This window comes from Dendropsophus ebraccatus, chromosome 7, assembly GCF_027789765.1.
Source record: "Dendropsophus ebraccatus isolate aDenEbr1 chromosome 7, aDenEbr1.pat, whole genome shotgun sequence".
NCBI lineage: Eukaryota > Metazoa > Chordata > Amphibia > Anura > Hylidae > Dendropsophus > Dendropsophus ebraccatus.
Genome location: NC_091460.1, coordinates 29,553,100 through 29,571,463, shown reverse-complemented (window position 1 = coordinate 29,571,463; position 18,364 = coordinate 29,553,100). Strand labels below are relative to the sequence as shown.

Genomic DNA, 18,364 nt, shown 5'->3' with positions numbered 1-18,364 from the left:
TGGAATAAAGCTTAGTGGACCCCCATACTGGGACACTACATGTGAGCTATGGCTGCAGTAGGCTGTGTGAGTGTGTGTGTGTGTGAGAGAGAAAGAGAGAAAGACTCAAAAATTAGAGGGGTATTGTGGGCACCAGTGAAAAACCCAGGGGGGACAGGAGGTGGTGGGATCATAATAAAGAAGTCCTATTTATCCGTCCCTGTGCCTCCTCAGTGCAGCATCACCGTTCATGATGCCCCGCTGGGTTCTTGATACTGTGATGTCACGGCCCCACTCAGCCAATCAGTGAGTGAGACGGGGCACAGCTGCAGTCACTGACTGGCTGAGCGGGCAGTTCCTTTTCTATATCACTATGGCTGACCCCCTCTATATCACTATAGCTGACCCCTATATCACTATGTGTGACCCCTCTTTATCACTATGGCTGACCCCTCTATATAACTATGGCTGACCCCTCTATAACCCCATGGCTGACCTCTATATCACTATGTCTGACCTTTATATGACTATGTGTGACCCCTCTATATCACAGGTATCTGGCACTGTTAGCAGTGGTTCTGTGTGTATGAATATTAGTTAGAAACATAGAATATTGTCAGCAGAAAAGACCCCCTGCTCCATCTAGTCTAGTTGTGAGTAGTTCAGGACATGGAGGCTGGAGACTGGCTGCATCCACTGCACACACAGGAGAAGCTGCTTTATATCTTTCCTTATTCCCTCAGAAGTCGCCCAGGATCATGTAGGACATTAGGGAGAAGCTGCTGAGCCAGTGTGATAAATAACTCCCCTGTTGTCTGACCGGCCATTTATGAAGTAGCCGGAGTTGGGAGTCAGAGTTGCGGCTTACTGACTCCACAGCCCTGCCTCTGGATAACGTACCTGACTTGATCACGTGCACTTACCTGTGTCTGTATTTCTCACGTCCCCTTCGCTGTGCTGCATATTCCTGGCCGGAAGAAGGGCTGAGTGCCTGAAACAGCGGTCACACCAGGGATCCTGCACCCTAACCCACCCACTCCATGTCGAATAAAAGCTGAGCCTGTCACTGCATATTGGTGAGTGCTGGATATATTTTCTACCTTCCATTATATGCACAGTATGACATCATTACGTGTATTATGACATCACTACACATATTGTGACATCACTATTTATACTCTGACACCATTACTTACATTGTGACATCATTACGTGTATCGTTTTTCACCAGACTAGAAGCTGGGTTGCCATCGTAGCCCTCAGACCCCTCATATATTTCTCATATAGCAGCATAGTGAAGCAGAGCTCCTGTACAATCCCTCTAAGCAGCCATTTGGTGCATGCAGGCTGCATTGCTGGCTCTGCACTGTGGGCATGGCCTCCCTAGCAGGCTGCAGACATGACAGGGGATATTTCGTGTTCTCCCCAGTAACAATAAGGATGTACAGTGAATGCTCTGCTTCTTCTGCTTCCAAAAATAACCCCTCCAGAGGCTCCTGACTGACATCCTCTGCCGTTGCCATGGAAACCACCCAGCTGTCACTCAGTGTCCAGCCCCGCCTCCACTGTAGTCATCTCCCCACATAATTGGCTGCAGGGCGCGTCATTAACTCGTCCGCTGACCGCTGATTGGCTGCCGCGGATGACTGGATACAAAGCGCATGCGCGATCCGTCAGTGACGGGTTGCTGCTGGGAGCCGGCGGCGGCGGGGTGGTGATGGCGCAGAACGGTCCGGTGAGTCCTGAGAAGGATGAAGCGGGTGGACAGGACTCGGTTTTCCGACGGAGAATTAGTTCGACTGAGGCTCCTTCGGCTTCCGCCGGAGCTCCCCGGGAGAGACTGAATTCGGTCCCGCGGGCCCGGCCGCGCCTCGATTCCCTGCGGAAAAACAGGCCGCGTAAGTGAGGGAGGGGAGGCGGCAGGGTCCGGGAGGGATGCGGGCTCCAGCGGGGGGCGCTGTGGAGGGTGGGGGAGGTGTGAGGCGGCCATGTTTGTTGTGTTATTGATGAAGCGCCCGTGTACAGGAGATGCGGGGGAAGGGAAATATTCACTGCGGGGCGGGGCTATGCAAATTATGGGCGGGGCGGGTTGTGGCTAAACAGTGAGGCCGTGGCTTTACTGTCAAGGGATTTGGTTGAGGGGCGTGTATTGAGTGGGTGTGGCCATGCCGAGTAGGCGTGTTTACTGCTACCGGGGACACGCCTCTTTCCCAACCCCTTCTCACCTTGTTTTCTGTATCTCAGAGACATCCCATTTATTTCTACGGCTTCACCTCCTCCAGTCACAGGAAGTCCACCCTCTGCTTAGTCTTACCTCTGTATCCCCCCCCCCTGTATATATATACATACAGCCTGTACAGTGTATACACCGCTGTCTCATCCCTCTGCTTAGTGTTACCTCTGTATCCCCCCCCTGTATATATATACATACAGCCTGTACAGTGTATACACCGCTGCCTCATCCCTCTGCTTAGTCTTACCTCTGTATCACAGCCCCCCCTGTATATATATACCTGTACAGTGTATACACCGCTGTCTCATCCCTCTGATTAGTGTTACCTCTGTATCACAGCCCCCCCCCTGTATATATATACATATACCTGTACAGTGTATACACCGCTGTCTCATCCCTCTGCTTAGTGTTACCTCTGTATCCCCCCCCTGTATATATATACATATACCTGTACAGTGTATACACCGCTGTCTCATCCCTCTGCTTAGTCTTACCTCTGTATCACAGCCCCCCCTGTATATATATACATACAGCCTGTACAGTGTATACACCGCTGTCTCATCCCTCTGCTTAGTCTTACCTCTGTATCACAGCCCCCCCCCCCTATATACATATACCTGTACAGTGTATACACCGCTGTCTCATCCCTCTGCTTAGTCTTACCTCTGTATCCCCCCCCCCTGTGTATGTGTGTGTATATATATATATATATATATATATACATATATACAGCCTGTACAGTGTATACACCGCTGTCTCATCCCTCTGATTAGTGTTACCTCTGTATCACAGCCCCCCCTGTATATACATATACCTGTACAGTGTATACACCGCTGCCTCATCCCTCTGATTAGTGTTACCTCTGTATCACAGCCCCCCCCCCCCCCCCCCCCAAAATATATATACAGCCTGTACAGTGTATACACCGCTGTCTCATCACCACTGTGTGCCCACCTGTAGGTGCATGGTGTTTGTATTGGGGCATTACTGTACATTGTATGACAGGCTGTAGTGTAAGGAGGGGGTTGAGCACACGTATATACAGGGGGAGGGGGTCATACATAAATAAAGTATAGACAGGGAGGGGTGTGATCATACAGATGTATACAGGGAGGGGTGTGATCATAAAGAGGAGTGTAATCGTACATATATACAGAAAAGGGGGGGTAATGAGTAGTGGTGAGGTTCATAAATACAGGGGAAGGTGTCCACATGCAGGGAGGGGTGTAATGAGTAGGGGTGGGGTCATATATACATGGAGGGGAGTGATCACACATATATACAGGGAGGGGTGTAATGAGTAGGGGGTGGGGGTCATATATACATGGAGTGGAGTGATCACACATATATACAGGGAGGGGGTAATGAGTAGGGGGTGGGGGTCATATATACATGGAGGGGAGTGATCACACATATATACAGGGAGGGGGTAATGAGTAGGGGGTGGGGGTCATACACATATACATGGAGGGGGGTAATAAGAAGGGTGGGCTCATAAGAAGAGAGGTGTGATCTTAGATACATGTAGGGGGTTATAAGGAGAAGGTTAGGTCATAGAGAGGTGTATGTAGTAAGAAGGGGCAGGGTTGTATATATATGTATGTATAGAAGGTGTGACCAATACAGAACGTGTGTATCGAGAGGGGGCAGATAAATGCTGGTGTCTATAATTGGAGGAGGTGGGGGGGGTCCAAGTCTATACTAAGAACAGTCATAGATACATGGAGGTGTTGATAACGACCAGGTCTGAGAAGAGGCGTTAGAAGGGGCGGGGCCATAGTTACAAGGTGGTGTCTATTAGAAGGGGCGGGGCCATAGTTACAAGGTGGTGTGTATTAGAAGGGGCGGGGCCATAGCTACAAGGTGGTTTGTATTAGAAGGGGCGGGGCCATAGTTACAAGGTGGTTTGTATTAGAAGGGGCGGGGCCATAGTTACAAGGTGGTGTCTATTAGAAGGGGTGGGGCCATAGATGCATGGTAGTGTCTATTATGAGAAGGGGCGGGGCCATAATTATACAGAGGTATTTATAATGATGAACACCAGAGCCAAAGATACACAGAGGTGTCTATAAGAAAAAGGGGTCATAGATACATGGTGGTGTGTATAATAAAGGGTGGGGTATTAGATACACAGAGGTATCTATAAAAAGAAGGTGGGGTGGGGTTATAGATACATGTTGGTGGGGTATTAGATATACAGAGGTGTTTATAATGAGGAGGAGGGGCGGGGCCATAGGCACATGCACCCCTGTAGTCTCTGCTATACATTTTCTCTGTGGCCTTAGCCCCCCAGCCGCCCTCAGAGCTGAGTAGTATCCTGATTATACAAGGGGTGTATAGGAGGCGTCGGGGAGCTTCCTGGGTGCTGAGGGGGTAGTCCATGTAGCAGATAATAGATCATTGGCCCGTTCCCAGCGGCTGGGATTGTGATGTGATGAGTATTGAGTGATCCATCGGCTGAGCTGCCATGCTGATGACCTATAACCTGATCACATCCTAAGCTGAAACCCACTGTGTGTCACATAGTGATCCTGTTATACGTGTATCATATTCCCATCATGTTTGTAAAAGTAGTAGCTGCCTGTTGTCACCACATGGGGGCGATGCGTCTGTAGTGCTATATAGCAACTAGTGAGCACCCCCTGGTGGCGACAATAGTCCACCTGTTTCTATGACATAAGAATGCAGCCGTTCCTTGGCCCCTCAGGGACTATAACGTGTGTGTCTTTTGTCCTAGCCTTCCCTTGGTTTGGCTTGGATATTGGTGGGACGCTGGTCAAACTTGTCTATTTTGAACCCAGAGATATCACGGCAGAAGAGGAGCAAGAGGAGGTGGAGAGCCTCAAGAGTATTCGCAAGTACCTGATGTCAAATGTGGCTTATGGGCAAACTGGCCTACGTGACGTCCACCTGGAGCTAAAGGATCTGACCCTGTGTGGTCGGAAGGGAAACCTGCATTTCATCCGCTTTCCCACCCATGATATGTCCGTCTTCATCCAGATGGCACGGGATAAGCAGTTCTCCAGCCTCCACACCTCCCTGTGCGCCACCGGTGGGGGGGCCTACAAGTTCGAAGAGGAGTTTCTGACGGTAAGTGATAAGAGATCCGGTATAGCTTATATAGGGTTTAGGTAGGAGCAACCTATGACTTGTCTTGTCAGGGGGTGACCACTGCAGATACAGGTGCATAGTAGGAGAACTCTATGGTTTAAAGCGAAAGAGAGATTCTATATAAGGCCCCCCCCCCCCCTATAAAACCCAAAAGAAAATGGCCACTGTGTTTCACTCCTACCAGGTGCCATGCGAGGAATTGTGTGTGGAGTTGTAATTGTTTAGCAATAATCACTGAATGGCTTACAGAACGTTGTCATTGGCTCATAATACTATAAATATAAAAGTATAAATATTGTATTAGTAGTAGTTCTTATATAAGGAAATGGCAAATGTACAATCCCTCCAAGAAACTAACTATACTACTCCTATATACAAGAATATAACTACTATAATACTGTCCCCTATATACAAGAATGTAACTACTATAATACTACTCCTATATACAGGAATATAACTACTATAATACTGCCTCCTATATACAAGAATATAACTCCTATAATACTGCTCCCTATATACAAGAATATAACTACTATAATACTGCCCCTATATACAAGAATATAACTACTATAATACTGCCCCTATATACAAGAATATAACTACTATAATACTACTCCTATATACAAGAATGTAACTACTATAATACTACTCCTATATACAAGAATATAACTACTATAATGCGGTTCAGGGAAGAAACAGAGTGCTGCACCTCACACCTATGGCTGATACTAGTGCCGCTTGGCTAAATAAAAAACACATCAGAATTTTGTGTATGAATTGATCAAGCCATACTGCCCCATGTACCTCGTGCCGGTATCTGATACACATGGGTCCCTACACTAAGTCTACACCGTGCCAGTCAGTGGCCACCAACCCCGCAGGCGTGCACAGCCAGGGAACGGGGGCCATGGGACGGCCCTGCGACCCCCATGCCACAGGACCAGACCCAAAAACACCACACCAGAACCCGGCCAGCACCGCCGGCGGAGAAGGTCGCCCCCAAGCAGCACAAGTCTGGATAAGGTATTGCGCTCACCATAGCTGCAGCAAACAGAATGGGAAAAAAACAGGAGGGATTAAAACCATGTGCACTCAGGTGTCTCCTGCTAATTGCGGTCATGTGGGTCTCACCAGGAGGAGTGCAATACACGGAGAATTTATTTATTTAGCCAAGCGGCACTAGTATCAGCCATGGGTGTGATGTGCAGCACTCTGTTTCTTCCCTGAGCCACATAACTACTATAATACTGCCCCTATATACAGGAATATAACTACTATAATACTGCTCCCTATATACAAGAATATAACTACTATAATACTGCCCCTATATACAGGAATATAACTACTATAATACTGCTCCCTATATACAAGAATATAACTACTATAATACTGCTCCCTATATACAGGAATATAACTACTATAATACTGCTCCCTATATACAAGAATATAACTACTATAATACTGCCTCCTATATACAATAATATAATTCCTATAATACTGCTCCCTATATACAAGAATATAACTACTATAATACTGCCTCCTATATACAAGAATATAACTACTATAATACTGCCCCTATATACAAGAATATAACTACTATAATGCTGCTATATACAGGAATATAACTACTATAGTGCTGCTCCTATATACAAGAATATAACTACTATAATACTGCTCCTATATACAAGAATATAACTACTATAATACTGCTGCTATATACAGGAATATAACTACTATAATGCGGTTCAGGGAAGAAACAGAGTGCTGCACATCACACCTATGGCTGATACTAGTGCCCCTAGGCTAAATAAAAAACACATCAGAATTTTGTGTATGAATTGATCAAGCCATACTGCCCCATGTACCTCGTGTCGGTATCTGATACACATGGGTCCCTACACTAAGTCCACACCGTGCCAGTCAGTGGCCACCAACCCCGCAGGCACGCACAGTCAGGGAACGGGGGCCATGGGACGGCCCTGCGACCCCCATGCCACAGGACCAGACCCAAAAACACCACACCAGAACCCGGCCAGCACCGCCGGCAGAGAAGGTCGCCCCCAAACAGCACAAGTCTGGATAAGGTATTGCGCTCACCATAGCTGCAGCAAACAGAATGGGAAAAAACAGGAGGGATTAAAACCATGTGCACTCAGGTGTCTCCTGCTAATTGCGGTCATGTGGGTCTCACCAGGAGATACTGCTCCTATATACAGTAATATACCTGCTATAATACTGCTGCTATATACAAGAATATATATATATAAATATATATAATCTCTACTATAATACTGCTCCTATATACAGTAATATACCTGCTATAATACTGCTGCTATGGGTCAGAATACTATAGCACTGTATACTGTGGCTGCCTCCTCTGAGGGTCTCTGTTGTCTGCAGGTTGGGGGTCTTGAGCTCTGGAAGCTGGATGAGTTGGATTGTCTCATTCGGGGCGTCCTCTTTATAGAATCTATTGGCTTTAATGGACAGTCTCAGTGCTTCTATCTGGAGAACCCAAAGGATCCTGAGAAGTGCCAGAAAATCCCCTACACCCTGAAGAATCCGTATCCACTGCTGCTGGTTAACATCGGGTCAGGAGTCAGCATCCTGGCTGTGTACTCCCAGACCGAATTTAAACGGGTGACGGGCACAAGGTGGGTGTCTGGATGGGCATCTGCTGTGGGTATCGCCAGATGTGCCAATGCTGTATGCAGCCATCTAACATGGTCTAGGGAATGGAGATGCATTTAGGGTCTGGTTGGAGTCCTCGCTATAGTGCAGAACAGGTAGTGTGTAACTTACTTTGCGGTAGCCTGGTCACTATAGATGGCACAGCAGTATGTATTTGCTTTATGGCAGCTGCTGTAAATAGGTCATTCCTTATAGAGATGTCCATAGACTAATGTAATCACATTCACCATCTCTTTCTAAAAGGGGTTATCCTAAGACTACAACTTATTACCTATGCACAGGATATGTGATATCTGATTGGTGGGGGTCCAACCGCTAAGACTTTCACTGATCACAAAAATGGGGGTCCAGTGTCCTCTCGTGTGAATGAAACAGTGGTTAAGCCAAAGTGCGCCATTCATTTTCAGGACGAGGCGTCCCCTTTCTTGTGATCGTCCCAGTGGTTACACCCCAATTGATCAGATAACCATCGCCTATTCTGTTTATAAGTACTTAATTGTAATCTTGTGATAACCCCTTTAAGAGTAGGGACATCCTCTCTATGCATAGATTGCCGCCCACACTTCCACTGGAGCTCAGTATTAAGGCGTCCCCTCAGTACTACCTGGCTTCTTAGGTTGCTGACATGGTGGCCACATAAAGGACACGCATAATGGGAAGGATTGACATGAATGTAGTCACCTGTGTAATACCAGACCGTGCCATCTTGTTTTCCTTTCGGTAATAGTCTCTGTCTTGTCTCCTTCCTCAGTCTCGGTGGTGGCACGTTTTTCGGTCTCTGCTGCCTCCTGACCGGATGCTCCACGTTTGAGGAAGCGCTGGAGATGGCTGCTCTTGGGGACAGCACTAAAGTGGACAAGCTGGTGCGGGACATATATGGAGGAGACTACGAGAGGTTTGGGCTGCCGGGCTACGCTGTGGCCTCCAGGTAAGGACAAGCAATGGACATAAAACTCTTTAGGGCCCAGGTGTCACACTCGCATCCCTCCAGCTTTTACAAAACTACAAGTCCCATCATACCTGGACAGCTAAAGCTTTGGCTGTTTAGGCATAAGACTTGTAGCCAACTTGTAACATGTGAATGCACACTTAGAGGGATGTCTTATCGGCTTTTCTGGACACCTCCAACATTGCGCAGCCTGTATATATTCTATAGAAATTACTGATCTGCTGGAGGTCTGGATTAGGAGATGTCTCGTCTTGTATCTCCAGCTTTGGGAACATGATGAGTAAGGAGAAGAGAGATCTGGTGAGCAAAGAAGACCTGGCCCGAGCCACCCTCATCACCATCACCAATAACATTGGCTCCTTAGCTAGGATGTGCGCTGTCAATGAGGTAATATATGATTTGGGTGATGTCAGACTTATGGTTAACGTCTGATAATCTGGCACACAATTCAGCAGGTAGAGCAGGGATACTAATAGACTCCCTCCTTCTTATATGCTGTTCGGACTCCCCAGTTGGCTGTGTTAGGTTTGTTTCCTGGGGGTGTAACACATCCATAGCGTTGTACTGTATCCCCACCGTGGAACAGATGTACCGCACGGCTCTGAGCTCTCAGCTTCTTTACAGTGCTGCCTTGTAGCATCTAAGTCAAGCAGCATTGTACAGGGCTATGAGAGAGCAGAAGTCCTCTCGTCCTGTAGATTCCTATGATATTCGGTACACCACTGCTATCCTGCGCTTCCTGATGGAGACGGCCTGGGAGATTGCGGTGACCGTTTTTATCACTTTAATATAGTCTATGTGATGGGACAGGCTCCTCACTACCCCGATGAGGGAGCCAGTCAGCATGGCAGTGTATCTTGTTGACCATGGACCATGGATTAGACTGCTGGGTTCAGAGGCTATTGCAGCAGAAGCTCAGCTGTGAGATAGCTACGCATGCGCTTTAGGGCAGGATGGTACATCCGTACTCTGTTAGAGCTACAGCCCCATGATTTCAATATAGGCAGTCACTAATGGGTTAATGAGTGCTGAAAGAGGGGTAACTGGTCCATCTCTGCCATCCAGCCCACCTAGACCTTGGCCTCTGATCTTTGGTTATGCAGGAAGAGATGGTTTAGGCTTATGTTTTGGAGTTTGGGGGGATGGTGGTCATATAGTATAGTAAGTAGGGAATCATCTCCTCATAGAGATCCATTGGAGTTTGTGGGGATGGTGGGTGTGTAGAATAGTAGGGAATCATCTCCTCAGAGATCCATTGGAGTTTGTGGGGATGGTGGGCATGTAGAATAGTGGGGTGTGCAGGACTTCACTTCCTCAGTCATAGAGATCCATTGAGATGCATAACATGACTTCTCTGTATTTCTGCCTCCTATAGAACATCAGCCGTGTGGTTTTTGTGGGCAACTTTCTCAGGATTAACACAATCTCCATGAAACTCTTGGCCTTTGCGCTAGACTACTGGTCCAAGGGGCAGCTGAAAGCGCTCTTCCTGGAGCATGAGGTAAGTTCCGGGGGCCCATCATCTGTCACACTGATTTAGGGGTCTTTACATTCTCTGTCTCCACCCAGAGCACCATGCGTCTGACATAGAGGGGCCTTACAGTGATTCCCTTCCAGGGACACCCTTTCATTTTTCTGGCCAATCACTGGACGGCACTTACTCCTTGTTACAATGCCATGATGTAGTGCAGCTCTCCTAGACCTTATAGCAGGCATGGGGAACCTTCGGCCCTCCAGCAATTGCAAATCTGAAATTCCCATTGTGCATGATGAGAGTTGTAGTTTCCGAAGGTTCCCCATCTCTGCCCTAGAACAAGGTTTATAAACATTCATTGAGGAGACTGTATGGGAGATACAGCAGTAGTCATGTCATATCTGTCACACCGCAAAATAAAGAAAGCGGATGCTGATCCTTGTCTTTCTCTTCCGTTTCAGGGTTACTTCGGAGCAGTGGGTGCGCTGCTGGAGTTACTGAACACAACCTGACACCATAGCCGATGACGCAGCAACTGATCAAAGCTATATATACCAATCATTATGCACTACAGGCTGGGCCGGCATGTATGTACAATGGGCTCTGCTCTGACGTCTCCATGTAGACGGAGCACCCTCCCTTCCCTAGCGCTACCTCTCCTACTGCAGAGGCAGTATAGTCATGATCTAGGAGGAGGACGGTAATGGGTGGGTGGGACGCATTCCTTGAATGAAGCGCTTATACAGGCATGCAATATACACTAGGGGGCGATCTCTCTGAATAATCTTTAGCGGGCAGGAACTCTCCCTTGGAGTGATGCATTCATTTCTGCCAGTGATAGGGCACACAATGATCTCTACTGGTTGGCGTTATCCACTTGCAGATTTTGCAAGTGCCATCATGAATGTATTATAACGTATTACTGCATGATTGATCTGTTTGTGACTACACATCCTATTATGTCCTGATAGACATTGGGAGCTGTAGTTCTACAGGTTGGTGAACACTGCACTTAAATATAGTGATTTCTGCATTTAGGTCAGCGCTTCATGTACCCTGCGTAGCCATAGATCCATCGTAAGGGTCCACCTACCTGCAGCCACCAATAGAGGACTCTTTCTATAGGCCATTATGTCCATGCCACCCACTTTCTTTGCATGGAGGTCTGGTTCTACAGTCATGAAGCCTGCTCATTGGTGGGTGGCGCTATAGAATAATTCTAGTTCACTCCTGTAACCAAGTGATGTTGGTGTATGGGATGAAAACAAGCAACGTATAGCTGCAGAATCAACCACAGAAATCACTTTTGGTCCCACCAAGATATGACGACCAAGCTAAAGCGCTCACCCTAGTAGGGTGGGCAATGTGTATTTCATTGGTTATGTATTCCGTCCTGTAATAGCCAAGCTCCGTAAAGGGGTATTCCCAAGATTTCCAAGGATCTGTCATCACTTTCACTTCCATGAATGAGAGACCCTGAGTATTTTCCAGGAGCAGCGCTCCTGGGCCACCAGAGGACGAGGGCACCATATGCCGCTATGTTGTAGCCACTGAGAGCCAAAGGTAATGGGGTCTCCTAGTTCTCGGGGTTTGCACGGATGCCTAAAATCTTAGGTTAAAGTGTATGTGTTTTAAATACCTTGATTTACTTTTCAAGGGCGATGTAGATCTTCTGTAGAAGGCAGACAGGTTCACAGCTTGCAGATACATGGCCCTGGCAGTCTCTCTGGTACATAGCAGTACCTAAGCCCCGCCCACTTCTCTGTTCTGTCTGTTTCCCTAACAGATTGAAGAGAAGGGAGACATGTTTTGGTTTTTTTTTTCCCTCTCTGGTAAGGAGTCACTTCTGGTAAGTGGAGTATTTAAAAACAATGGCTCTCATCTGGAGGGAAGTGGCTGGAAACACCTCCTATTCCAGCAATATGCAATAACATTAGGGGATTGAAGGACCCCTTTAAATGGTTACATTCAGGGACAAATAACTCCCCTCCTTCTTCTATAGGGACAGACCATCCCCTTCCAAAGTGCCAGTCAGGAACAGACCACCTTCTGTCTCCTTTCTAAAGTGCCAGTCAGGGATACATCAGCTGCTGCTCCTTCCATAGTCCCAGTCACGGACAGATCAAGTCCTAGGAGGACGGCGCCTTCTGCCTCTATGTATTGTAGTCAATGTCTGTCCTGGTGATAAAGCAAACCTGCCATACACTGTGAATAAGATTCTGAAGCTGTGGCTCTGCTGACGGTGAAACTACATGTCCACATCTTAAAGCAGGACACAGCCTGCGCATTGGTACATGTGGTGCCATATTTTCCATTATTGTACGTGAACCATGGGCATTATACATGTGATGCATATTCTGTACCAAAGACTACCCTCTCCATCCTCATACAGTGTCTGGCATAGGATAAACCGGTGTGGAATCTAATAATCCAACACCTCTTAGAGGCGGATTAAAGGAATGTTACTGTATGTGGATGGAGGAAGACAGCAGCGAGCATTGGACACGACTGTTACATAATGTTCTGTGATACAAGCGCGAGATCATGGGGGGCACCACCTGCAATGGGGGAGTCACCATCTACTGGTCACGAGCAGCTCTGTGGCCAATCACATGGCAGATGAGGAACCTTACTATTGTGATTGGCTATGACCATCAGGAAACGAGTCTATAGATGTCAGGACTATGATGTCCTCCATAGAGTAGATTATAGGTGGGAAAGGTGGCCCCCTCCCCACCACTGTCTAGACGAGCGCTACTCTGTTTCACAGGAAAAAAATATAACGGCAGACCCCTATAAGTGTTCTTGGCCATCCTGTGCCGTTACCTTCTGTTGTTTTACATGGTTAGACCTTGCAATGTATATGTTACACAGTGTCCCCCATCTGGACTGCGCCGGGCGGCACCTACCAGCTGTTTTGTGTCAATGAAACTAATTCCTTGAACTACTGGAAGATTGCATTTTGTATATTTTGTAATAAAATGGCAGCATGTTTCTCTACCCTGCTGGTGGCTTCCATGTGTCTTCACTTACCAGTGGGTGTTCATAGACTGGCATAGACAAGGCGTGGGCAGGGGGATATATGGCTGAACAAGGTCTCCTTTTACTCTCTACTACGCAACTGTTGCTATATGTCCCAGTCTACCTCCATAATACATCATGTGACTGCCCATGCCAGAAGTCATGCAAAGACATGGTGAGCCTCTTATACCCTATAGGCGGCCTATGAAAATTCTATATATTATGGGGATGACGGGCTGGTGGTACAGCTTTTGCAGAATATCTGTAAACTGGTGATGTGTTGCAGTTCACATGTTGTACACTAGGTGGCGCAGTTGAGTTACATACATCACTCAGCTCTGTAGGGTAATGTATTGCACACACTGATATAAACCAGGGATGGGAACCTTCTGTTCTCCAGCTGTTGTAAAACTACAATTCCCATTCGCTTGGGCTGTCCAGGCATGATGGGAACACACATTGTGTATAAAGTCCAATCCTATTATGGTAGTTAGAGTAATTATATAGAAAGTTCTTAAAAAATAATATATATATTCTCAGAAAAAGAATGGGAGAAAAGGTTTGTTTTGAATGGCTCCTCCCATAAGAGTGAAAGTTTCACTGAAGCAATGCTTTTGTGTTTTTTTATACATGAACAAACTGGGGCAGGGATGCCGGTGGTGTTCACCGAGCGCCAGCCTGGCATGAAGCACTGGGGGCTGGCTGCCAGTGTGACAAAACCCCCTTCCCTTCTCTACTTCTAAATCCACAATAGAGCAGGCAGCATGTAGAAGACTTGACCTCGGTTTCCTGTAAAGCATCTGGATGAGTGAAAATGAAACAAATTACGTCTATTTTTATTCTCTCCGTTTACATTTTTGGGCACTGAATCATTTTCCTGAAGAACACAAGGTCAGCGGAGAAGTGCGGAAACCTCCAAATGTGTAACACACATTGGTACACATTGGTACACATTGGTTTCCTGTTCTATGTATATTTACTGATACAGAAAGGTTTCTACACTTGTAGTGGTTAGCGGAGCAGTATTATAGTAGTTATATTCTTGTATATAGGAACAGTATTATAGTAGTTATATTGTATATAGGAGGCAGTATTATAGTAGTTATATTCTTGTATATAGGGGATAGTATAATAGTAGTTATATTCTTGTATATAGGAGCAGTATTATAGTAGTTATATTCTTGTATATAGGAGGCAGTATTATAGTAGTTATATTCGTGTATATAGGGGCAGTATTATAGAAGTTATATTCTTGTATATAGGAACAGTATTATAGTAGTTATATTCTTGTATATAGGAGGCTGTATTATAGTAGTTATATTCTTGTATATAGGAACAGTATTATAGTAGTTATATTCTTGTATATAGGAGGCTGTATTATAGTAGTTATATTCTTGTATATAGGGGATAGTATAATAGTAGTTATATTCCTGTATATAGGAGGCAGTATTATAGTAGTTATATTCTTGTATATAGGAACAGTATTATAGTAGTTATATTCTTGTATATAGGAACAGTATTATAGTAGTTATATTCTTATATATAGGAACAGTATTATAGTAGTTATATTCTTATATATAGGAGCAGTATTATAGTAGTTATATTCTTGTATACAGGAGGCAGTATTATAGTAGTTATATTCTTGTATATAGGAGCAGTATTATAGTAGTTATGTTCTTGTATATACAAGGCAGTATTATAGTAGTTTTATTCTTGTATATAGGAGGCAGTATTATAGTAGTTATATTCATGTATATGGGAGCAGTATTATAGTAGTTATATTCTTGTATATAGGAGCAGTATTATAGTAGTTATATTCTTGTATATAGGAGCAGTATTATAGTAGTTATATTCATGTATATAGGAGCAGTATTATAGTAGTTATATTCCTGTATATAGGAGGAGTATTATAGTAGTTATATTCTTGTATATGGGAGCAGTATTACAGAGTAAACATATCCTTATATTGTACATAGGGGGTGAATCTTAGATCATTTATTAAAAAAGAGCAGAGAAAGTTTAAAATGCCCCCTGGAGGAGGAAGGGAGGGACATTCAGCATACCACAAAATAATGTCTTGTACACACAATGTAGCCTGCTATACTAGTGTATAATCTGTACAATGCTCTCAGGTATTTTACATTTCCTCATATTAGTTCCTTTGTCATCTGATATCATTACATCTGGTTGGGTTCCATGATAATAACCAGCCATAATTGCCATTCAGGACTCTAGAAAAGCTGAGTAGAGTGAGTTTTAATACTGGGGGAAATAATTCTTCAGCACACAGCAGACTTCCTGACTACATTGTTTTTGTCATTTTTTTATTTTTATAGATAAACGTGCAAACATGAGACATCAACAGTTCTCTATAGACACAAAGCACAATAATGCTAGAACTCAGATAACCAATCCAGTGATCAATAACAATATACTGTCTTCCTGACTACATTTTCAAAAAACAAAGTGTACCCACCTCTCCCTACCCTGGAATACCTGACTGTGATTTCCAGCAATAACCAGTACCACACCTGTGGCATTGCCATGTGAAATGTTGCACAGTCCCGCTACCAATAAACTTTTATATACTGTGTATGAGTGTGACACTTATCAGCAGGGGCAGAATGGCTTTTTAGGAAATTGTCCAGCTGACAAATCCCATTCTCTATATACTCTTAAGTATTCCATATAGTACAGAGCTAGTTTGTTGATTATAAATTTAACCATGCAATACCTAATCTCCCCTGTGGGGGCACTGCAGAGAAATATACCAGGTGCAGCTGGATCCTCCCATCGGTAAGGGTCCATTTACACAGAAAGATTATCTGACAAAGATTTGAAGCCAAAGCCAGGAATAATGTATGTACACAGTGACCCCACCAGCAGAATAGTGAGTGCAGCTCTAGAGTATAATACAGGATGTAACTCAGGCTCAGTACTACTAGTACTACTGATCCAGATGACTATGTTCTACCTCTGGCACTGTGTGGAGGAGCTGGAAGTAAGATTTCCAGTATCTATAATTTGTTCTATTAGTAATTTCCTGTCTATAAGACAGAGGGAGGAAGCTGGGGACATAGGATAAGAGACCTGATCCCGCTCCAGACATAACTGGGCCCTTTATAAACCTTATGTCTGTGAGCGGGAAAGTACGTAAACCCGTATAAAGCGGGAGAGCGCACAGACCGGAGAATTCCTCTATAATCCGACATGGACAGTATCCTATCCCTTCAAGAATGGGAGGCTGAGACTTGTGATCTCCATTTTCTGTCCTTGGTCTGCTGACTCAGTAATGATGTTTTGTGCTAGTTATAATGGAGTATGATACCCCAGCAGCACAAAGTATTTCAGGAGTACACTCAGATTCTTTATGATTGACGTCAATGAAGACAAGGCAGTATGTGACTGGGAGGAAGAAGACAAGTGGGAAGTCATTTATTCATGATTACACAGAAGACGAAGTAGTAGGGTTTGCAGCAGCACAGAGTATTTTAGAAGATGAATAAACTTGTGTGGGGGGAAGTAAGGATGATGTTAGTGAGGACAGGGCTTAATGTGACAAGCAGTGTCATAAAGTGAGGAGAAGAACAGAGACAAGTGGGAGAAGCAGGGGGCTCAGGAGCACAGAGTATTTCAGGAGGGTTGTGCTCATCCTGTGGGAAAACTATTCCCTTATGGCAGGCATGTCCAAAGTCCGGCCGGAGGGCCATTTGCGGCCCGCGTTCCGAACTTTTACGGCCCCCCAGGTATCCAGCTTGCTATTATCTGCCTGTGTTATAAAGCATATAGCATGTAGCATGTAAAATGGTCGGCCCTCGCACATGTTCACTTCATCAAATTTGGCACTCTTCAAAAAAAGTTTGGACATGCCTGCCTTATGGTGATGTTAGTGAGGACAGGGCCGCGTAAGGAGAGGAAAGTGGTTGGTGAGAGCCTGATGGATACATAGTGGAAGGAACAGCAGCACAGAGTATCTCAGGAGAGGGGTATGACTCATCCACTTGTGATCATGTCGGGGAGGACAGGCTCCCATGTGATAGATTCTAATGTCATGATGTAAGGAGATGATAGAGACATGTAGATCACATTGTGGAAGTGTAGGTCTTACCGAGCAGCACAGAGTATTTCAGGAAAACAGTGTGCTGATCTGATGACTATGAGATAAAAACAAAGGGGGAGATTTATCAAACATGGTGTAAAGTGAAACTGGCTCAGTTGCCCCTAGCAACCAATCAGATTCCACCTTTCATTTTCCAAAGAGTCTGTGAGGAATGAGAGGTGGAATCTGATTGGTTGCTAGGGGCAACTGAGCCAGTTTCACTTTACACCATGTTTGATAAATCTCCCCCATTGACCCTAGGCATTGGCAGCCATTAGCTGGACAGTGGGCTCTTTTCTGTGGTGTAGCCCCCATAACATGGCTCTAGCAGATGACAGACGCAGGTCCATGATCTCATCTCCAGCTCCCGGGCCCGGCCATCAGCTCACGGTTGAGCAGCACATGATATGTTCATGTGTAGAGTCTCAGCAATCTGTTCACCTCACCGCAATATGATCCGTGGTGTCGCCTGCCACCTAGAGAGCCGGAATCTATGTCAGACAGATGGTGACGCTCCCAGGCCTCACTATGGAGGACACTCCAGCTTCATAAGCTGTGCATCCCCCACCGCTTCTATATACCCTGCAGTATATGATTCCTTCTTATATCATAACAATTCAGGGTGCTGGTGCCCACCATGCCATATAAAGCTACGCAGCCAGGCGGGAGACCAATATAGACCATTTGTCTCAGGCTCATGTGCCTAATACCAGGATAGGGAACCTTCAGTACAACGCCCATCATGTCCAGGCATGATGGGAATTGTAGTTTTGCAACAGCTGAAGGTTCCCTATCCCTGGCCTAATA

General features: G+C 45.5%; 1 protein-coding gene across 3 annotated transcripts; it reads left to right on the top strand.

The window, feature by feature from the left end:
- The first annotated feature begins 1,639 nt into the window (after positions 1–1,639).
- LOC138797275 (pantothenate kinase 2, mitochondrial-like) lies at positions 1,640–13,442 on the top strand. 3 transcript variants are annotated; one of them, XM_069977201.1, is made up of 7 exons: positions 1,640–1,877; positions 4,950–5,302; positions 7,724–7,977; positions 8,766–8,942; positions 9,227–9,350; positions 10,339–10,464; positions 10,899–13,442. In XM_069977201.1, exons 1-7 carry the CDS (start codon positions 1,697–1,699, stop codon positions 10,947–10,949), a joined length of 1,266 nt encoding a protein of 421 aa, XP_069833302.1. In that variant the 5' UTR covers positions 1,640–1,696; the 3' UTR covers positions 10,950–13,442. The 3 variants fall into 3 exon arrangements, with proteins under 3 accessions (XP_069833302.1, XP_069833303.1, XP_069833304.1); XM_069977202.1 differs by having other exon boundaries at positions 1,658–1,714; XM_069977203.1 differs by having other exon boundaries at positions 1,793–1,877; positions 5,014–5,302.
- The last annotated feature ends 4,922 nt before the right edge of the window (positions 13,443–18,364 follow it).